At 37.9% G+C, this 24,176-nt stretch overlaps 1 protein-coding gene across 1 annotated transcript in view; it reads right to left on the bottom strand.

The window, feature by feature from the left end:
* The window catches only part of galntl6 (polypeptide N-acetylgalactosaminyltransferase like 6), a 385,099-nt gene that overhangs the window by 37,749 nt on the left and 323,174 nt on the right, over positions 1–24,176 (bottom strand). The window contains exons 5-6 of the mRNA XM_034014430.3: positions 10,955–11,140; positions 8,784–8,967 (exon numbers count right to left, since the gene is read on the bottom strand). Coding sequence (XP_033870321.1) covers positions 8,784–8,967; positions 10,955–11,140 — 370 coding nt within the window. The remainder of the gene's footprint in view (positions 1–8,783; positions 8,968–10,954; positions 11,141–24,176) is intronic.

Genomic DNA, 24,176 nt, shown 5'->3' on the forward strand with positions numbered 1-24,176 from the left:
AATGTATTGTTTTAATGAGCCCCGAATGTGACGAAACTAAGAGCATGATATGCGGAGTGGAGCTCAAATGCAAGACTTCCACTAACCTCAAAACACACCTTAACAGTTGCCACAAAGAGGTGTTAAAAGTAGAAATAAGGGACACAAGTAGAAAGCAGGCTCAAATCCGTACAAAGAAACATTCGGTTTAGAGTATCTCCATTTCAGGTGGATTTCAGACAATCACATCGTGGATGAAATGAGCAGAGCTGTAGAGAACCGAGTTGGTTGAATATAAAAAAAATAAAAAATAAAAAATAAAAAAAAACAGAAGCTTTGGTGAATTTGTTTGTGGATACTGGCCTACCAATTAGATTGTGTGAACAACCAGTCTTTAATGATTTCTGTGGGAAACTTGACTTCAAGTTCAAGGTCCCAGGCTCTGCTAGGATTAGCAGTCAGCTTGTGCTACGCATGGACAGGGCAATGCCGCTATTAAATAGTGCATGTTTGTGTTGTTATTATTGTGGTTTTCATAAGTCATAGAAAAAAGCAACAGAAACAGAAATGATTGACAAAGTGAAATATATGAAACTGAAACTGATATTAATGAAACTGAAACTAAAATAGGATCTACTGTTAAAACACTAAAAATAGAAATTGATAATAACATTCATAGCCAAACTGAAAGTGAACTTGCATTGAAAACATTTATAAAATTAAATAGAAACAGAAACTGAAATAGAGAAGAAAAAGATCACTGCATTTGAACAATGCTCCTGTCTCACTGAGCAGATGGTTTCACTCAGCATCTCCAGGGCAGGCTTGCAGTACGTTTTAAACAATCAAAGTTCATCAACATTGGATTAAATTAAATAATTTTTATGAATTTTTGATGTTTCCTTATAACCTACTGAACTGAAATAGCAACAAACAAAAGGGGAATATGACTATTATGTTCAAAGATAAATCTTCCTTATAATGACTTATTTTCAAGTAAAAATACATACCTTTTTGATTCAAGAAATCAAGATTACATTTAAATGTATTAATGTATTAAATGTATGTAATTTGTTTTGATCACCCATGTTATTTTATGATGTCTTCACTGACCATCATTCTCTGCTGCAATTATGACTGGAACACACACATGTTAACTTTCCCGTGGCAACCAGGGCGGGATCCCGATACAGTCTTAGATCATGATATACTGTATATCCACCAGAATCAATGAGGAAATGTTAGCAAATTGCCATCTAATCACATTTGTATGAGATACAAATGTTAAAAACATTCTGATCAGGAAGGCGAGTTGGAGATCTTGACTAGAGGCTGAATTGGTCTTTTAAACTCGCATGGGTTAGGGATGGAAATCAGCTGGATGAAGGCAAATTAAAACTGGGAATTTTTTGTGTTGATAACAATGCAGATAGGCACATTGAAATCAGGAACTGAGAGGTATGTTTTACCAAGTTAGGGGATGCATTTGTGTCATGTATAATGCTAATTTTTGACCTTATTATGGTTGGACTGCTGACTATAGGCCCTTTTTTAAATGCTCAGGCAATTAAAAAAAACAAACATTATTGAGCATGTAGGTTCTGGCACCTTAAACTGGCTATGCAAGTCAAATTCAGAGAGCACATTATCATATTTGCAGAATATCACTGTCCTTTAGTACTTAGTCATTTATCACATATAGTTTAACAAGATACAGTACTAACAATCTACACTGTGGACTTGCTAGATATACAGTACTGTGCAAAAGTTTCAGGCAGGTGTGAAAAAATGCTGTAAAGTAAGAATGCTTTCAAAACTAGACATGTTAATAGATTATATTTATCAATTAACAAAATGCAAAGTGAGTGAACAGAAGAAAAATCTACATCAAATCAATATTTGGTGTGACCACCCTTTGCCTTCAAAACAGCATCAATTCTTCTAGGTACACTTGCACACAGTTTTTGAAGGAACTCGGCAGGTAGGTTGGCCCAAACATCTTGGAGAACTAACCACAGTTCTTCTGTGGATTTAGGCAGCCTCAGTTGCTTCTCTCTCTTCATGTAATCCCAGACAGACTCGATGATGTTGAGATCAGGGCTCTGTGGGGGCCAAACCATCACTTCCAGGACTCCTTGTTCTTCTTTACGCTGAAGATAGTTCTTAATGACTTTTGCTGTATGTTTGGGGTCGTTGTCATGCTGCAGAATAAATTTGGGGCCAATCAGATGCCTCCCTGATGGTATTGCATGATGGATAGGTATCTGCCTGTACTTTTCAGCATTGAGGAGACCATTAATTCTGACCAAATCCCCAACTCCATTTGCAGAAATGCAGCCTCAAACTTGCAAGGAACCTCCACCATGCTTCACTGTTCCCTGCAGACACTCATTCGTGTACCGCTCTCCAGCCCTTTGGCGAACAAACTGCCTTCTGCTACAGCCAAATATTTCAATTTTGACTCATCAGTCCAGAGCACCTGCTGCCATTTTTCTGCACCCCAGTTCCTGTGTTTTCGTGCATAGTTGAGTCGCTTGGCCTTGTTTCCACGTCGGAGGTATGGCTTTTTGGCCGCAAGTCTTCCATGAAGGCCACTTCTGACCAGACTTCTCCGGACAGTAGATGGGTGTACCAGGGTCCCACTGTTTTCTGCCAATTCTGAGCTTATGGCACTGCTGGACATCTTCCGATTGCGAAGGGAAGTAAGCATGATGTGTCTTTCATCTGCTGCAGTAAGTTTCCTTGGCTGACCACTTCGTCTACGGTCCTCAACGTTGCCAGTTTCTTTGTGCTTCTTCAAAAGAGCTTGGACAGCACATCTGGAAACCCCTGTCTGCCTTGAAATTTCTGCCTGGGAGAGACCTTGCTGATGCAGTATAACTACCTTGTGTCTTGTTGCTGTGCTCAGTCTTGCCATGGTGTATGACTTTTGACAGTAAACTGTCTTCAGCAACCTCACCTTGTTAGCTGAGTTTGGCTGTTCCTCACCCAGTTTTATTCCTCCTACACAGATGTTTCTGTTTCAGTTAATGATTGTGTTTCAACCTACATATTGAATTGATGATCATTAACACCTGTTTGGTATAATTGTTTAATCATACACCGGACTATATGCCTACAAAATCCCTGACTTTGTGCAAGTGTACCTAGAAGAATTGATGCTGTTTTGAAGGCAAAGGGTGGTCACACCAAATATTGATTTGATGTAGATTTTTCTTCTGTTCACTCACTTTGCATTTAGTTAATTGATAAATATAATCTATTAACATGTCTATTTTTGAAAGCATTCTTACTTTACAGCATTTTTTCACACCTGCCTAAAACTTTTGCACAGTACTGTATGTACATAGAAATTCTAAATTTTATTCGGTTTGCTATGAGATTAATTTCCATTAGAAACAAAAATAGATACTGAGAATGTGCATTAACATACATTGATAAAGGCCTGCTTACTCCTTCCATAAATCTTCACACACTCTACAATACGCAATTATTAAAAAAAAAAAATGGTTTCCCAGCCTCTGTAATTGTACCACCTTCATGATATGAATAACAACCCCCTAACAATGAAGGATTATTGGGATAATCTTGAAATCTGTTTTCTTTTAATGAATTCAAGGTCACTTACTGTAAAATACAATATCCCTTCACGTATCATTTATCTTCTGGGTTTACCCATACTCTCCAGGGAGACCTGCAGTCTTATTATTGAATTATGAACTACAGTATAGTTGTATATTTCTGTGAGGTGTGGTTAAGAGACTTAGTTAACAGAGGAAGAGACAATTAAGTTTCCAGTCCTAAACACAAGGTGTACTTTCACCAGCAGGTGGGGATGTGAGCCCAATAATTTGAAGGCAGTAGTGGGACGCTTACTTTAGTACAAATTACAGAACCAAATTACATTTTGTAGGAGAACTGTAACCCTTTGAAACAATACTCTGCTAAAATATGTTATGAATTCATCTCAGGCGCTTGTCTGCAATCCTTTTACAGTGGGTCAAACTGAGGACTTTTTTGCCAGAGAACTGTGATTTAAAAAAAAAAAATCTTCCTTACAGAAGTCATCAGTAGCTTGTTGCTCTATATACCAGACATAACAATAATAATAACAAAGTAGAAGGTAATCTTTTTGAAACTTTTTGTGCACAGATTCTTCTCAGGAAGACTCAACGTTTATCCTAGCTGTTGTATACCTTTAAATGATACTGCATTTCTGCTTCTGTAAGCCTATTTGGGAGCATCTGTATATCCTCTTTGTTCCTTACCCTGTTTAAGGTTTAGTATAGGCTGCCAAATGCATTGGTTGCAGCAATCTTTCATCAGACAGACATCTGCTGAGTGTGTTCAACTCACCTAAATCTCTGAAGTGGTAGAATGCAGCTTACTTCAGGCCGAGTGGTACTTTCTCTAACTGGTGTTGGGATTTTTTGTTCAAAGAGTCCTGTTCTGAGACTACTGCTAATGAAAGGTCAGAGTCCAGCACCATAACATACTTAAGCCGTCTCGATGTCAGCAATAATGTACTACAGGTAGGTCTAGTGCCATGGTACAGTACAACTTATTTGTGCTGGAACCTCCTTCTCTTTTGAATTTAAGTTTGCACCCTCCCCAAAAAGAGCATCATCCTTTTTATTTTTTATCCTACAGTATGCTAAACTCGCTGCACTGACTACATTAACACCACATTTCCGGAAGGTGACAGCTAGTGGTTTCTATAGAACAGTTGCTCTGGTGTCTTAAGATTGTTGTTCCTCATTTCAGTTTTTATTTTATTTTATTCAATTCCCCGGAATTGTCTGTGTTTATTTTTACAGTTGAAAACCGCTAGAAAATCAGTGGGGAAAAAAATCAGGTCAGTGACGTTTGGGAAACATCGGTATTTACAATTCTCAACAATGTCATCATTTTGGTACTGTACTGTACGTTGTGAAAATGCAAATAAAAGTCAACATACTGTACTTGTTCAATGTGTTTACCGTTATTTAGTAACGTGTATTCAACAACTGACCAATCGCCTCTTATATTTTAAGCGTCTCAATGAAATTCAACATTTAAACACAGCAGTGTTAAAACTCACATTATCACCACTGTGGTTGGGCTAATATTAATAACAATCAAGACCTTTCATATATAGGCGAAATATAAACTGAAATTCATGCAGCTTCTGCCATAATAAAAACACAAATTAATTGTACATTTAAGCAAAACACAATCATGCCACAACCATATTGCAATGATGAAGTAACCAGAATTATACTGTACATGTTTGAGTTAAACAGAATGGTATTAGGTACAACAATACAATATTCCGCAAATGCACTCATCACTACTTTAAACTTGTGAAAAAACACACTTCATAAAGGAGACCAAAATAAGTGCAGATACACTTTACACACAAATTACAGCCCACTTCTAAAAACAGCAGAATAATGCCACCACTCAATATTGATTGAAGTGTATAGTAGGCTCGCAATCCTCGCTGATTGGTCGATTCATATATGTCATTTATGACGTCTGTGGGTCGATGCACTTGACACATTCAGATGCAAGATATCGCTTTCCGTTGGTTATAGTTCTGAATCCTTCAAATAATATTAACAGAATTAGGTTTAGGGTTAGGGGTTAGTTTTACGGTTAGGGTTTTTGTTTGGGTGCTTCGAAGCTATGCTGCACGAGCGCAATGAGACCTGTAGCTGTATCTTTTACAGCGATACAGGTGTATCTTGTTTCACTATATTTTTGTAAATATGTTGTATTTTTTTTATAATCCGCAAATGTTATTGATTATATACACATAATAACGGTTAAGGATGACAAATCTGGAAGAATTTTGTTTTTTTTAATATGTTAAGTATAACGTATCCATAACTGCTCTTCGAGATCCAAGCTTTATAATCTTAATAACACGTAATTTACACCAACACTAAACTCTACACTTAGGATTTAACATTGTGTTAACAATGCGAGTTTCATAGAAAAGTTGGAGGAAAGTTGGATTTTTGCCAAATTCATTTTTTCCTGTTAAATAATATTACTCAGCCCAGGGCTTTCAAAGGCTTCAGGCTCCAATGTTTTTTTTTTTTTTTTTCCCTGAAAGCCTGAGGTACTCTGACCCTTAACTGTATGATAATTTACATACAGAAATACAACTTGTCATGCCTTCAATATCCTGCTCAATAATGTTTTTTTTTTTTGTTTTGTTTTTTACTTGCAGTCAACGAAAACATATTTCACATATTTCAAGCAATGTAAGCAGCATCCTGTTCTACTAGTATTTCTCAACGAGCAAGCCCTGCTTAAGTAGCGAAGAGAATAGTGCCGGTGTTCTGACCATCCACGTCCCCCCCAACCCCCCCCCCCCCCCTAAAATAATATAATCTACTCAAAACCATGTTGCCTTTATCTCTAGTTATCCTCTGGGCAGAAATGACAAGAGGAATTTTTAAAATTGTTTTCATTAAATACACGTTCAGATTGGATACTCCTGGATATTTTTGTAGTGAACGAATCGGTAACCTGCATCTATGCCACCGGGAAGCGCAGATTGTCAGAACACTGCTACAATGCCGGTAAAATAAAATAAAAAAATCAGTAGAAAGCCGGACTGAAAAACCTACACATCACATAAATAATGTCCATGGATCGCCAAATCAGCAAGGTCTAACAGCAGAACTCAGTCCAGGACCTGTCACGGCCCAATATACACTGCCTATACATTACAGTATGTCATTATTAACATGTCTTATGCTAATCTTGGTGCCCAAGCAAACCTGACATTGCAAACCTGCTCAAGCACAATCACACATTAAAAAAGAATTTGCACTACTAGCGGTTTCAAGTGGTACTGCGTCTGGAGGACCAAGTTTATGCAAGATCATTTTTAAAAAGCAGGAATTTATATGTGAAAATCAGTAAAAACCAAAAACAAAGAGCCCTATTTATGATACTGATATTATTTTAATAAATATTATAATAAATATTTGTTATTTCTGAAATTCAAAATCCATTTTGGTTACCAACAGCCTAAGATTGGTAACAAATAAATGATGTGGACAAGATCTTATAAAAGATGCATCTCAATTAGCTTTTTATAAATACAAGATAAGACACATTTTACAAAATGGTCATGGTACCAGGCAACAATGGTCATGGTAACAGGCAACACTGAAGACATTGAAAAAGATTTTGAGAAAGAGGTTTATTATGGATGAGACTCCAAGCATACTCTGAGCACTAAAGTTTTAAACTGCTTCAAAGTTGATAGCCAAACTGTATTATCCATTTTTTGCAAGCCTGTTCTAAATTGCTTTCACTAATTGACTGCAATCCATAATTGTACTCAATCTTCCTTCACGACAACACAGAATCCATTTTGTCCTTGATGTGTATGAAGTTCCCATTAGTGTACTGTTTGAAAATTGAGGTATTGTAGGAGAGAGAAAACCTTTGGTTAACTTGTACAGGCCATTGGTTTCTGCAAACCAATTTGTAATCCGTCATAAAATTCTTCATTCAGGACGAGATTGCTATTGGACTTTATGTTTTAGAAGAATGGTGATTTAAATGTTATAGCTCCTATTACTAGTTAGTCTTTGTTCTGATAAAAGTAAGGCTTTTTTACTGTGTTAGATTGATAAAGAATATTGCCTTGTGAGTTATTTTAATATTTTATTTTAATATACACTGCTGTGCAAAAATCTTAGACACATTCAGGAGTTACAATATATATATCGATGTTATAAGCATCAACAATTTACTCAAAACCTCCAGTAGTGTTTTCCACTATTATAACAACTTTGACTGTTATTAATACAGCTTAGTTTGGGGGGGGGGGGGGGGGGGGGGACTGCAAAGCAATCCAAGGGAGGGCACGAGAAGCATCCAAAAAAAAAAGAAAATGTATAAGTGACATGACGTTCTGTAGATGGTGCAGGTTGATTCTATGGTAGTATTAAAGCAAGTTGATTCTATGGTAGTATAAACCCCCCCGCCCCAAAATGTCAGACTTTTGAACAGCAGTTTTTATATAGGCCATTTTAAAATGGGCTTGCTAAACATATACTGGTATATACACTTTTAAAGTGAATTTTTTATTTTCTAATATTATAGCAGTGTATCCTGAGAAAGATTTTCATTTTCATCTAGTTCATTTTTTGCCTTTACATTACTGCTGTGTTTTAGTGCTCACTGAGTTATAGATTGTCAATGGTGCAAAACACTGATCATGAGTAACTATCTGAGGAATTGTTTTGTTATTGTTTGTAAAGTATTAATGATACCCCACTATATACAACACATTCTTCCAATGATTTCAACAACAATTGTAGATTTTCAGCATTTCAAAAAAGAAAATGCAACATTATGAACTGCATTATATTCCTGTTCCATAGGGCATTTCAATTAACTTTTGATAAGCACTTGTTGAGATAAGCTATTAATGGAGAGCACATACAATACTGTGTACTGCTCTTCAGGAAAATTGGCTCTGTATTATTGTATTTATACAGTCCTTAAAAGACACAATTAGTACATTCACCTACAGTATTGTGAACACCCACACACTGATATTGAAGAAATACATTAGAAATGTCACTGCAAGATATCATTGGTCTAATGGTCCATAAAATATTGGGAGGGCTGCTTCACATGCACTCCAATGTGAATGACTGAGGGGGGTTTTAGGGTTAGGGTTAGGGTTAGGATGTGGGGGGGGGGGGGGGATTGTAGTTTTTTTAGCAGGATGTGTCTTGTTTTAGCTTTTTAGCCTGTATATCCTTTGTGCTTAAGCCCGAGTCACTTACTCGAATGGGTCACTGGGGTCAGTGCTCTGGAGCTCAGCTGGAATGGGAATCCGCTTGTAGTACATTTCCCAGTCAAAGGCTCCTCGCATGGCATCCCCAGCCTGCGCCTCATACCCAAAGTGGTTGTGGTCGATGACATCAATCATGGGGCACACAATTGTTCGGTGGTTTTGAGCAATCTGGTCTGTTGGAGAATGAGGATGGTGAAGGGGAATAAAAAAGGCAGATTTGAATCAGATCATCCATAATATTAAACCAAAGCATTTGTGTGCTTCCTGGTGGAGGAAGGAGAGATTGTCTAATGCAGATCCCCCCCTGGAACTCTTCTCTTTCAGTCTGTACTGAGCACATATCTGAAATTAGACTTCATGCAGCTGAGCAGTGATTAGAAACAATTAAAGTTTTCCAAAGTAGGTTTACAACAGTGAGCCCTGCCAAACCCCCCGTCATCTACATCTTTGTCACTCGGTTACGGTAAGCTGTCCCAGATCTGTCACACACAATGTAAAGTCAGTAAAGTGTAAAAACTGCACTTGTTGAGAATTAACCATTTTTTTTTTTATAAATTTAGTGGTCTCCAGTTATTTTTATTATTTTCTCCACAATTTAGTAATGTCCAATTATTTTTTAGGCTCAGCACACCACTACCACCCCTGCGCTGACTCGGGAGGGCGAAGACGAACACACGCTGTCCTCCGAAGTGTGTGCCGTCAGCCGACCGCTTTCTTTCACACTGGAGACTCACCATGCAGCCACCCAAAAGCTACAGCATCGGAGGACAACGCAGCTCTCGGGCATCTTACAGGCAAGCCCGCAGGCACCCGGCCAGACTACAGGGGTCGCTGATGCGCGGTGAGCCGAGGACACCCTGGCCGACCTAAACCTTCCCACCCCCGGGCAACACTCGGCCAATTGTGCGCCACCCCCTGGGAGCTCCCGTCCACGGTGGGCTGTGGAATAGCCTGGACTTGAACCAGCAACGTCCAGGCTATAGAGCGCATCCTGCACTCCACGAGGAGCGCCTTTACCGGATGCACCACTTGGGAGCCCCGAGAATTAACCATTTAAAGATGTAGCCCTTGTTTAGATTTAAAAATGAAAAAATAAAATGAAACAAGCCATCTTTTTAAAACAGAGAGATCCTGCTCCTTTGCTTGACACATTTCAGATTGAATGAACTGAAATATTCAGAATTAATTCAACAAATAACTGACAATGGACAGCCAGCACATGTCTGAATCTCCTGCATGTTAATATTGCACTTCTTTTACAAGTGAGTAAAGAGATGCTCTTCGCTAATTGAAAGATATACAGAATATTGCAATAACTTACTTTATGAGAAATAACTGTAATTAAATAGCTTATGTTTTTCTAAGTGCATTATATCATATGTAGAGTTGGCCGAGTAGTATAATCAACAGTTCAAACAAAAAAAGAATGCCCTGCTGTGAAATACTTCCGAAAAGTACAGTACATGATTGAATGGGATTAGATCACTAATTTATTCACCATCAGCATTTACTACTGTAACTCATTTACATAATATTCTTGCAATTCATCTTACTCTTTTGACTTTTTAACTTGTTAAAAATAAACTCTCACTGACCTAATAAACGGCCTATACTTAAAGAGCATATTAGAAATAGCCCAGCAGGAGTCTTTTGTTGTTGATATTTGTATCCTGCTTGTTTTATTTACAGTGATTAAGCACTAACTAATATGATGTTTGGTGATAGATTTACCCAATAAGAGGGCTGAACAGAACTCCCAAACTGAAATGCGCAGGGTCTCAGTAGAGACAAAAAAAAGAAAAAATTTCACAGCTGCCTTTTGTCAGTCAAATTATGTATGTGAGTTATTCACTCTCAAAATTTATTAACAGTGTTTTGGACTGAAAACGTAATTGTCTATTCCTCTGTTTACTAAGTCTTAACCACACCCCACAAAAATATGCAACTATACTGTAGTTCATAATTCAGTAGTAAATACCAAATATATCAATGTACTGTCCACAGACACCACAAATTATGGACTCTTGTGGGTCTAACAATGAAAACAAATTCTCAAACAAAAAAGATAAAATAAAGGGTGCTCTATCTTTAAACAGTCTGTGTCAGCAGTGTAGGTTGAGAAGTAAGCTGTCCTTTATCCCACCTGACAGTCAGACTTACCAAGCAGAGGTGGCAGCCAGTTCACATTAGCCTCACAATGGGAATCCAGGAAGGTTAAGACTTCTCCTTTTGCTACTGTAGCGCCCAGTAGTCGAGTTCGAATCAGTCCCTCTCTCTTCTTCGTTCGTACAATCCTCACCTTAGGGAATCTTGCCATATATTCTTCTAACTTATCTTTTAGATGTTCTGAAAACAAAAAGAGCATATATGTTGTTTTATTGTAGTTTTTCTACATATGTGTCTTGAGTAGGTGATGCCACTATTATTTATTTATTTATTTATTTATTTCTTAGCAGACGCCCTTATCCAGGGCGACTTACAGTCGTTACAAGATATCACATTACAGATAGGAGCAGTTATAAGATATAATAAAGTCAGTAGTAAATAAGAGAAAATAAAAAATACAGTAAATAATTATGTTTTGCGATTGACTGCGAGCAGTTACATTTATAGTAAAAATATTTGCTTTATAAAGTAAATTCCATTAAGAGCAACTAGTAAGTACAATAAATGGATAATAATGGATAAAAGCAATTACAGTTACCTTTAAGAGTAAAATCAAGTACAAGATACAAAAAATAGTTATAATTGAGAGCAGTAGTAGAATACAGCAGTGGAGCAGTTAAGTGCAAGTACAAAGTGATGCAAGTACTGATACAATTGGGTACCATATAGTCCAGTATAGTCGAGGGTTGTGAGGTTTACAGAAGCTGTCTGAACAGGTGTGTCTTGAGGAGGTGCCAGAATGTGGTCAGAGACTGAGAAGTCCTTATATCTGTGGGTAGGTCATTCCACCACTGAGGGGCAAGGATGGAGAAGGAGCGGGCTCTGAAAGCGTGTAGCAGAGGGGACGGTACTGCTAATCTGCCGGTAGCGGAGGTGCGGAGGGGCCGAGAGGGGGTGTCGGGAGAAATAACAGTCTGGAGATAGGAGGGAGCAGAAAGGTCAAGACAGTGATAGGTGAGTACAAGAGTTTTGAATTGGATGCGAGTGGCGATAGGGAGCCAGTGGAGGCAGCGGAGTAGCGTGGGAGAAACGAGGAAGGGAAAAGACAAGGCGAGCAGCAGAGTGTTGGTTGAGCTGGACCAGACGGATAGCAGGCAGGGAGGCCGGCCAGGAGGGAGTTGCAGAGGATGTTGCTGAGGAAGAAGCGACGGGAACGAGTCAGAGTAGAGATGTGCTGAGACTAGGAGAGGGAGGGGTCGAGGGTGACACAGAGTTTCTGATGAGGAGGGTGGTGGATTCAAGAGGAATAGAGATAGAGAGATCAGCGGGGAGGAAGAGTGGGGACTATGTATAGGACAGAACGTAGGAACGCTAATATCAAAACAGCAATTGAAATAATACTTTTATTGAATAGCAGATTGGGCCAATTTTCCAGGTTTCAAAGTGATATTAACTTTGACATACTAAAAACCATTTGAAAGCTAAATACATAAGATCATGGTAATATATAGTTAACAAGGACAAAATTTCAGATTGGTATTTATTAACCACTTGTATAAGTACATGTAATTACCAGTAGATGATGTGTGTACTGATAATAGCAGCTTTACATAACTTTGTTTTTTTCAGCATTTATAATAAATAAATGGTGATAAGGTTAAATATTATTCATAAAGAATATATTTACTCAATATTCAAGAAAGATACAGCAGATTGCCAGACATGCATGCACAATTTGGTCTTCCACCGTGGAAATTGCGTGGCAATAATGTGAAAAAAGTTTAGTAATAGAAAGAGCAATTTCATATCATATTTTTCATGTATGCTCTTTCAACTTGCAGATTTGTCTTGTAAAGACAAATTAGGATTCATCTCCTTGATATAGGTCAAATTCTAACAGATAAAGTGGACAGAATTAAATTGGCATGGTAGTATAAAAAAAGATGGCTTAAAAAAAATCTTCATTATGCCTGCTAGTAAGGTATATACTGTACAAAAATATACTGTCCTAGCACTTATAAATACGTTTTATTACAAAAAAAGTAAGGAACTTCTTAATTTAAGGCCATACCTCATAGCATAAATCTGGCCTAAACTGTTTTTGAATACATAGCCCTTACAAAAGTTTACCACCGTACATTTGTGGTTTCCCTGTGCTTTTTAAATGGTTATAAAAAGCATTTACCATAGTTTACCATTTACTATGGTAAACTTTTATAAAGGATGTTTAATGTGATAAGATGGGTCAGATAATTTATGTATGTTAAAAAATGAATGATCCAACCACAGACAATTGTCTCTCACTCTTGCTTACATTAAAATGTACACTTACATTTTTAAATACTATATTTATCATCCCGTACCTGAAAGGTTACACATATTTGTTTATCAGACTACAGTCAAATGCATCTTGAAACATTTAAGAGTGTATGATAAACATTTGGTAAAGATTGAGGCAAAATCAAGGCAGTTATTGTGGAGGCCATTACAAAGTGGCAGCCTAAAAAGCAATATGATTGTGTAAGTATACCTGTACACTGTAGGCTTGTAAATGTAAAAACACATGTAATAAGCAGTAAGGTGTGAAGAAACTAATACCTAAATACAGTGGCGTAGCCAGGATTTTCTTTTGGGGGGTGGGGGGTGATGGAGATTTTTACAGATGGGTAATAATTAGGGGAGATTAATTCACACTCCTGTCTTGTCCCTCTTAGCAATATTCTTTATTTTCTTTGGCACAGGTTTGTTGCTTTTAGTTATAGCATTAGAATACAGAGCTCAATGAAACTTGCTCAAAGTATCCCGTGGTAACGATCTCTCCCCCTCGTTCCAAGACACCACCAAACTACCCACAGTTCAGCAGCCATGTCAGTGTGTAAGGTCTTCCAGTTAAAGCTACAGTAGCATTAGCTGCACAGTACAAAATAGAGTTCCAACTAATCATTTTTGCTGTATTAATTCTACACTAATAGCATTAATAAAATAATTTGACAGAACAATAGAAAATACATTCCAACATTACAATATCATCAGTAACAAAACAAACTTAAATTAGATGGATGCAGTAATTGTATCAATTAAATATCCTATTAAAACCAAGATTAGCTGAGATTATTTTTTTTAATCTCAAGATTAATCAGGATGAATTTTTTAACTGCTTGACAGCCTAGTAATAATTTTTTTTAATGTTTCTGTAAGTAAAAACTAACTACTCTCCAAACTTACAATGTACTCGAAATCGCCCTATTAAAACCACGTTTCACCTCACAATCACATTTAGAACCACTATGCAGTTATCATTATGCAGTTATATAAATTAAATAACAGAAAGAATAATCTACTTTACCTGATGTTTAGTTTAGATCCCCAAGTCCAGCCGCCTGTTTTTCATTGCAAACTTGTCGATTACTTATAGATCTTGGTTTTACAAGAGCCGTTTAAACATGATTTGCACGGGCCTAAAACAATTGGTGTCCTCAGAGCTGGTCAGAAGCAGAGGATGTCTAGTAACCTCCCAGACGTGGATTCGTTTTCATCAAGGAAAGTCAGTAAATTCAAAATTAAATGTGATGTTGTGGCCAGAGAAGGCGCGTTTTGTGCATGATTTGTAAACAATGAACTGGGTTTTAAATACTGTAACTAATTTATTTTCCAAAGGCTACAATAACCATTTCGTCCTTTGAGTGATATGTTGCCAATTATGTTTGTATTTTTTCCTGTCCCCTGAGGCCATAATGTCTATATTCATCTTTGACTTGGATGTCTCAGTTTGAACAGTACGTGCTCACGCATTGTCCAATCAAAGGAGTCAAAAGCTGAATCTGGTGTGAAAATGACAGGACTCTGCCCAATCACAATATAGGTGGGCAGCGAAGCAAACAACAGCTTGGGATGTGGGTTTACATAGTCACAAGTGGCTGACATTTTTTTTCTACACCACTGCCTGAATAAGTCAGCCTTTGTGAGTGTACATTGTGATCCAAAAATCCATATTTTTGCCACATTGTGGAAACATATTCAATTTATAGGTTGGATTAAATTTTATTTGGCACAATACCCTTACTGGGACAAACTATAGGGTCCCATCATTATTCATCAATTCGTCTTAGGCCATTGATTAATTTTAGAAATGTACATGTATTCTACAGAAAGAATCTCCTCGTGGAAACTTTATTTGACCCCCATGGACGGCAGTGGTCACACAGTATGTAGTGCAAACCAAAACTCTGAAAGTAACATTTTCCATGAATATATTATGCTTCTTAACATCTTTTAGTAGTTTCAAGGTTTACGGCGGTTGAGGGGTTAAGAAATGCCACTGTGAGAAATGCACAGAATATATAAATATAAATATTAATGCAGACATCAGCATATAAAAAAAAAAAAATCTGTGTTTCAAATACATTTTTCAAAACAATATACAGTAAATACTGTTGACGTTCCTATGTAATATCAAAATGTAATACATTAATGTATTTCCATGACTTGGCTAGGATGAGAAAATGGTTTGACATTACACATGGTAAATATTAGTTAATGGTAATTGAAAGTGTAACTACAATGAGGAATTTCCTGATAATTCTCACAAAACCAACAAGTATTGAATCTCAACCTGTGTGTTGGAATTTGTGACTCACACATAGGCAACATCATAACTACATTTCCCATGATGGGAAATGTAGTTCTGAGAGGTCCATGCGGGTACATGGGAAGCCATCTTGAGGCAGGGAATGCAATATAAAGTTTTAAAAAGTGGTCAAAATTATAAAAAAATAATAATAATTAAAACAATACACATACCTTACGTAAACAGTTGTAGCAACACATGGGAACATGTAACACAATAAAATAAAAAGGCCCTTATGTACCCTTTAAGAGTTTATTTCTAGTATGATTAGATGCTTATGATACACAGACTGTATTCTGGTGCTATTTTCATGAAATCGAGACTGCTGGATTCAACAAGCTAGTATGTCCATGGATACTTTGTTTAATATACTCTTATAGTAGAGTAACAGTAGCCTTTACATTATTCCTAGGGTAAGCTTTGTGATTAGAGCCCAGTGCTAGGAATTGAGCAGTACTGTAATAGCCGTGAATTCACTTTTTAAACCAGCACACCAAGGTTGTTGTTCCCAGTGAAATAGAAAACAAGTTCCCTAGGCAACAAGAATGCCACAAAACTTCAAGGTTTAAATTAAGAGACATTTAGTATAGCACTCAATAGGGAAAAAAGTCTGATGAGATGAGATCTTATATAAAACATTTGAAAAGCATAGAGAGAAAAGACCTATCTGCTCAATGGCTCTTCCATTATTCTTCTACTAATCTAATTTGGCACAAACAAAAGAGTGCAATAGACCTTTGACAGGGAATGATTCAGCCTGGAAGAAGTCTCAAACAGGTATTTTAAGGTCAACATGTCTAGTAAATAAACCCAAGTTGGTTGGAAACAAAGCTATCACTAATGAGATTTCAGTCTTTCAGGGGCCATCAGCAGTATGGCCCCCAGAGGTCTAAGAAGATAGTACAATATAGACAATAGCATTTTGTACCAACACTCAACCAGTCATTTTGTTTTCTGAATACACTGACCAGTTTAATTAGATAGAATATTATAACGTTCAATTACATTTTTTTATCACTGGCCCGCAAAAAATAAATGCTTAGTAAAGAAGAGCCAGAGTTTAATAAATACTGCCTTATTGTAGCCATTCAACAAAGATCAGTTGTATTCAGAACAGTAGATACTGTTGTCTGAGCATTGACAGATCATAAAACCTGTTAATTGTGCATCAGGTTGCAGTGGATTTGGTACATAATTATAACCAGCTGAATAAAATACATATCACAACATCACCGCGAGTCAAAGACCGCGCAGCGTCAGCCATTACAGCGACTGCCCATAACAGTGCTACGACATCGCCGCGCCGACCTACAATTCAATTCCCAGATGACTGCGAAGTTCACAAACGCATCACTTACCAGGAATTCCTCCCGCCCCCTCAGTATGCAGGTTTTAATATGACCTAGCAGTGTCATTAAGACTCGTATTGCACAATTGCAAAGCAGTTGCATTCCAGGTTTTACTACCAGCCCCCCATCCCATTTCTCAGAGCGTCCATTTCTCAAGGAAGAAATAAACAGTGGTTGTTGTTGCTGCTATTTTGGCCCCAAAACTGCCTTTGGTGTGTTTCTTTTGTCCGCCACCGCCACAATATGTAGAAACGTTTGTTTGCCCATTTGGCAGAGCACTTAAAAATGTAATCCTGTAAGCCAGGGGTTTTCAACCGAGGGTACGCATACCCCTGGGGGTACTTCTAAGGGTCATAGGGACGACTCACAAATAAAAATTATTCCTGTTAACAGTATTATACAGTATCTCTAAACCACTGTGTATAAATATTACATTTTTGTTTACGGCTCAAAGCGAACTGAAGATAAAATAAAAATAAAAAAACACAGAATATATCACGTCCGTACTTACGCATGCGTGATTTCGATTGAGTGGACAGGATTTCCATTAGGGTATGTGAAGCAGGCGTCTGGTGATTGTGCCTATGGAGAGCGCTCTGTGCTGCTCATGAACTCTACTGTTTTCAACTTGTTGTATAAATATTATTTAGTCATTTAGCAGATGCTTTTATCCAAAGCGACTTACAGAGACTTGGGGGGTGAACCTCCTGGTAACAAGCCCCTTTCTTTAACATATCTTTGATATGTGTTAAATCAATGTGGGTTTTATTTCGCAGGGAGATTCAGGTCACTCATCACGGTAATTTTTTCCTCATAGCTCTCAGATCAGGTGACACAGGTTGAAACGTCATTAAAGAAAATAGTGGGTTATGGCAAAGATGCAGCTCTCCTTTCTTGTAAAGGTAAAGTAAACGATCCTGTATTTTTTGACATTTCTGTTGTGGGGGAGGGGGCTAGCGGTAAATTGTGTAAGTTTCAAACTGAAATCTTATTCAGGGATATATTTCCATTCGGTAATCAAAATATTATGAACTAAAAGCCTCAAAACAATAGATTGTTGCGCGTCCCCTGAATGATTTCTAATGACTAAATAATAATAATAATAATAATAATAATAATAATAATAATAATAATAATAAATATTCATTGGGTGGGGGGGCCTCAGCCAGGATTTGAAATGTTTTGAGTGGCCTTGAGCTGAGAAAGTTTGGGAACCCCTGATGTAGACTGCCTGAAAAAGGCTGCACGCGTTTGCCTGACTTGGCCTTTAACAAGAGCTAATTGCGTTTCAATAGGACTACACTGCAATTAAGCCTGAAAAAGAATACATTTCTACAGTTAAAAATGTTAAGAATTCTACAAAGCTGCAGATGGAATGATGGGTTTTCCAAACTGCCACTCCTAATACTATCCAAAGCACTGGAATGATTGCTCTTTTTTATCCTCTGATGCCAGCCTCGTGAAAAAAAAAAAAAAACAACATCCCTGGTTTTCTTACTTGGTTTTGTTTGTTTTAATGAGCCCCACTAAGGTTTAATAACATAAATTGACTAAAGTTTTCATGTAAAGTAAACAATTAGTTGTCCACGATCCTGTAAGTCTCAACTCTCAATATTTGTTACTCATACAATTTCTGCAGCCATCATTGGCTATGTATATAAAGACCTGGCACCCAGTATGGAACGCTCTTTTTCAAATTCAAGAGACAAACTGAATAATCTCATGTCATTATAAAAAAGGAATAGTATTGCTAGAATCATGCTACCTCTGTCTTTGTGCCTATGTTTACAATTTGTTGTAAACATGGGCATTATGTGGCATGTTTGATATTAATATACAGTACTATTTAATTAAGGAAAAATAATAAATATATTTGTTTCACAGTAACCTAGAGTTAGGAAAAGTGGATAAAAATAGTCCTAACAGAAAAAAATTGGGCTAGTAAGGTGGAAGATTAGGAGATTACAACTGAATATGTTAGGTTTGCTTAAAGCACTACACTGGTAACTTGCCCAAAATATATGTTTATGCTAGTCCAATTATATACCATTAATCGAGTTGATCAAGGTGGTCTAATTAATTACTCATTTGCAGACTGGATCTCAGGAATAAGATGGTTCTGATTTGATATTCCACCCCAGCTAAAAAAAACATCTTTAACTAAATTCACACTCAAATCACTCTTTCTGATGCTTAATGTTATGAGATTATATATTTTGAATTTAATCTAAACAATGAAAACTGTGACCATACAAACTATTTTATTTTATCTGAAACACATGGGATGCATAAGGCCTTCATGCCCCACTATTTCATGTTAACAGCTGAAAAATGATTAATGGGAAGATATATAGTGGAAATATGCTGTTTTGGAGATAATCTAGCAGGAAATGTACCGGCAGGAAAAAAGAAATAACGTTCTGGCAGTGTCCTCACGTACCTGATCAGTTTTTACTAGACAAAGCATTTTTTCTTCTACATCATTTTATTAAGCCTACTTCTTCTGCAGTTATTCAGCTACATTTTAAATCAGATTAAATAAAAATGGTAAATCGCCAGCTTCATTAACCAAAGAAATATCCTTCACCTGGTAAAGTAATCCCATTGGTATTTGCTCTTCTGAGCACCATCTAGCTTTTCTTCTGCAACCATTCCCTATTAAATTAACCATGACAATGAAATATCTTTATATACTTCTCATGGTTGTTGAGCATTTAAAGAGCATGCTCCAGAAACTTACTTTAAGTAGGCTCATAACCTACAGATCGAGTCTGGAATTCTACAAGACTTTACCACTTTTGTTTCAGACATGGTCGTTTAAGTACCAATTCCTCTGAATTCATTGTGCTCTTTATTCTTCTTAAGGTTTTTTGTTTGTTTTTTGCTCTGTGAGAAATGTTCTTTTTTGTGCCGTTCCCTTACCTTTTTATGACTGCAATTATTCACAGAGGTTCTTATTGCTCTTACTCAAATACTGTGTTTTTTTAAATGTTTTGATAATTCTGGATCCAGTGTTGTTGCAGATCTTTCTACCAGTAGTTGTGTCCGACTTTGTATTCTTTCTTTCTAGATGCGGCTGGAATTGCTTCCATGTGTGTGTTTTTTTTTTAATACATCAGTGAGGTTCCTTATACAGGAAAGTACAGAACATGTAACATGTACAGCCAATGTGGCGTAACTATGAACATCAAACAAGCCATGCCAAGTGTTCAATATTTAACAATATTTATGAATGTTAGTATGTATGAGACAGTATAAGACTACATGTAATAAGAACATTTTGAAACAAAGGAGTATAAAACTTAATTACTGGCACCCAAGGCTGTACTAGGACTTATTTTAATGCCAGTACTGGGTATCGGGACTTATTTCATCTGCTTTTCATCCAAAGCGGATCCATTCATCCACTCACACAGTCCACTAGCGCAACATTTCTCAAATGGGCTTTCATTCAGCACAGTTTGTGATGCTTGCATTCTGTTTCATCATACTGCTTCTATTTCTGTTAGCTGCTATTGGCCAGCATTAACGTCAGTATAATCACTGCATGTTGATTGGCTGAGCTTTCATTCTGAACAGATTTCATTTTGGCATGAATCACAAATCTCCACCTATTTCGCTTTGTGTTAGTGCTCATTGGTTGATCAACGAGAGAAGACTTTAGCAGCATGATGTAAAAACAGCAGCATTAAGTAATTATTATTTTCTTAAGTGCACAAAACTATCTGAATGTTGGAACGAACATTGCTGCACATGAATTTGAAGGCAAAAATCTCATATGAATGCCATAGTTGATAAATATTAGAAATAATTATCACAGTGTGTTTTACCTTGCACAGGGGCAGCAGTGTGGAGTAGTGGTTAGGGCTCTGGACTCTTGACCGGAGGGTCGTGGGTTCAATCCCAGGTGGGGGACACTGCTGCTGTACCCTTGAGCAAGGTACTTTACCTAGATTGCTCTAGTAAAAACCCAACTGTATAAATGGGTAATTGTATGTAAAAAATAATGTGTAAAAAATAATGTAATTGTATGTAAAAATAATGTGATATCTTGTAACAATTGTAAGTCACCCTGGATAAGAAATAAATAATAATAATACTACAGCCACAGTTATGGCTCACACAAACTTAACTGTCAATAACTCGATTACTTTTTTCAGGATCTATGGCATCCGGGTCATGTTGGTAGGTAGAAATACAAAACCACTGTTCTAATTAAAAGTTTTAATTAGTTTTCTCAATACCGTTATTAATTTTGAATGTTGAACGCAAGCTTTCAGACTCTTGACTGACCTCCTCTCGACCCAGGCACATGTAAGTGGAGAAAAAAAATAGCTACTGTTAACACAATAGCTGTCCATCTATGAATTTCCTTATTCCCACCCTTCCAAACCATTGATTTGGCAACATTCAGCCTGAACCGCCCATGGGATCCATAGCAAACCGTTGTTGGTTAGAAAGCCGAGTAAACTTATCAAGTCTTCAGTTCATTGTAACTGCAATGCAGTATTATAATGCAGGTGTCTTTGAGACTGGATAAAGTAGGACAGTCAGACAAAGAAAGAAAATGCTACTCAACAGGTTTGAAATTGAGCGTTATTGAATTTGCCAAAAAAAAGCATCAACAATCGCAATGCTGAAAAAACAGTACGTGACTGGAGATGTAACAAAGGCACATTTAAATATAGTGAAAGAAAATAGGTTAATACAGATACGATGTGGGATGTGTAACGTTAGGTTACTTACTGTAACCCTGGTTCCCTGAAAGAGAAGACGATCACCAACCAATACTTTTGGGATATGCCTGCCTTAGGCAGGTATTCACTGAGCATTTTATGTCAGAGCTGCTGATAGGCCACTCTGTGGAATAACGTCCTTGGTCCTGCCTTGGTCCATTCCGCTGAGCTCACTTCCTCTTTTGCATCAAACCCACGAATGTGAGTGATGCGACCTTGCAAGGTTTGGTAGTGGTCTTCTTTTTCAGAGAACCAGGGTTACATTACGGTAAGTAACCTAACATTCCCTTTCAATTCGAAGACGACCACCAACAAATACTTTTGGGAAAGTATACTGGCGCCATCGCAAGGGAGCGTGAGCGGACAGCATACAAGGGATGCCTCGCTACCGCCAACTAGTGTTGGTGATGCACGTGTGCACCCTCAAGGACCCTTGTGCCTAATGAAGTCGTAGAGGGATCTACCACATTGACTTGGTAGAACCTGATGAATGTATGCAGAGTAGCCCAGCTAGCCGCAGTACAAATGTCAATCAATGATGCACCTCGAAAGAGCGCCCATGACGTGGCCATCCCCTCTGGTAGAATGCACGGCCACCCACCTTTGTGGGGGTAGGCCGGCCTCATTATAAGCAGTCAATACTGTGTCCGCAATCCAGTGGGCCAGTCGCTGTTTCGAGAGGGCTTGCCCAAGGGTCCTTTCTCCATAGCAAACGAAGAGCTGGTCAGACTGACGCATATACTCACTCAATGCCCTCACCGGGCAGAGAGAATTCACTTTCCTATCCTCTTCTGAATTAAAGGGAGGGGGATGGAAAGCCCACTAATTCCACTGACTGGTTCAAGTGGAAAGCCGTAATCACCTTGGATAGGAACGCAGGGTTCGTGAACTGTTTCCATTATCCCAGACGCACATACAGGAACTGTGCACAGACAGAGCGTGCAGCTCACTGACCTGCTTAGCGGAGGTGATGGCCAATAACCCTTTGCGGTCCATTGTCGGACTGGGTCCAACATTGCAATTATTCCTCACAGGTCCTTTGTCGGACTGGGTCCGACATCATTATAGCAACGCAATAAACGGGTGTTTAGTCGTTTTTTCTCTGGAAAAAGCCGAGAAAACCATTCTGGCGACACAGATTTCGAGACAGAAATAAGGACACGTAATCACACAGACTAGACCTACCAATGTATCCCTTGTATGTGAGTCAGTTGATATATTACCTGATTGTGTCGAATCAGAGTATATAGTGCCTAAGTTTGAACCCAATTGTGCTCTTGTTAACTTACAATGGAACAGTTAGCACCTCCCCCTCCCCTAGATATTAAGGGAAATCTCACAGAAAATTGGAAACGATGGCAACAGTGATTCGAAATATATTCAATTGATTCAGGTCTAAACAAAAAATCGGATGAAATTAGGGGTTGCCACCATTTTACACATGCTAGGGCAAGATGGTCTTGACATTTACAACGGGCTACGCATTGACTTTGCAGACCCAAATAAACAGACAGCGGGTGAGGTGCTAGGTGCTCTGAAAGCATACTGTTAACAGAAGAGGAATGAAATATTTGAAAGAAACTGCGGTATGCTCAACTAGCCGCTGAAGCGGAACAGCGAGGATGGAGTCTGGGTTTACGCAGTGGAGGTGGGTTGTCGAGGATTTGTGGCACACTCTACAACCCGGTTTTCTCAGAGACGTCGGAATCAGTGGCCAAGAGTTGCGTCACACAGTGAAGAACTTATCCGAAGCAGCAGAGAGGAGCAGCAACTGGCTGTGGTTGAGACGGAAAGATTCTGGTTGGGGATCTCAAGCACAATAGAAAGAAAGAAACGCTGATGTATGGGTGAGTAAGCTGGGCTGAGTTGAGTGGGGGACGGAGGGGGGTGATGCTGGGACACCAGCATCACCAGGAACACATTAGTTTACAGTAAAATAAGCTATGTCTTGGTTGGTGCTTATCTTGGCGAGAGCTGAGTCCAATATCAGCATTAATAACACACTGTGGTAGCGGGTTAGTCACAGATCCAGCATATGTAAACTTTAACTCAATATACTTTTCGTCATATTTCCGACTTTTCACTTTTGAAACATAACTTCCATACTCACATTCATCACTGGCCGTCTTGAAGCAGGCTTTTTCAAAAACCAATCCATATTATTACACAATGTAGTTTGCTTATACTGAAACTCATCCACAAAAAAACTTGTCTTTGTAAAATGGTCACTTAGTTTATTACGTTTTCATATGAGATCCTCTCTTTTATGGTCAGTGAGAAATGTCAAGGAAAGGACCACATAATTTCATACCCAATTCTAAAGAGACTCACAGTTCACCCTTCACAGTGTAGCGTATAATATCCAAAAACAGGGCTGTATCTGTAATTAAGTAACTTCTGGTTATTTAAAGATATAGGCAAGACCTGCAGATATGAAGGCGAAGAAAGTAGAATGTACTAATTAACAGTAATATAGGGAGGGTGTGCTGTTTTTGTACGTCAATGTGCATGAAGACACCACCCCACCACCCGAGACTGAAATCATTTTACTTATTGTGTTATTC

The sequence above is a fragment of the Acipenser ruthenus genome, chromosome 2 (assembly GCF_902713425.1).
Source record: "Acipenser ruthenus chromosome 2, fAciRut3.2 maternal haplotype, whole genome shotgun sequence".
Taxonomy (NCBI): domain Eukaryota; kingdom Metazoa; phylum Chordata; class Actinopteri; order Acipenseriformes; family Acipenseridae; genus Acipenser; species Acipenser ruthenus.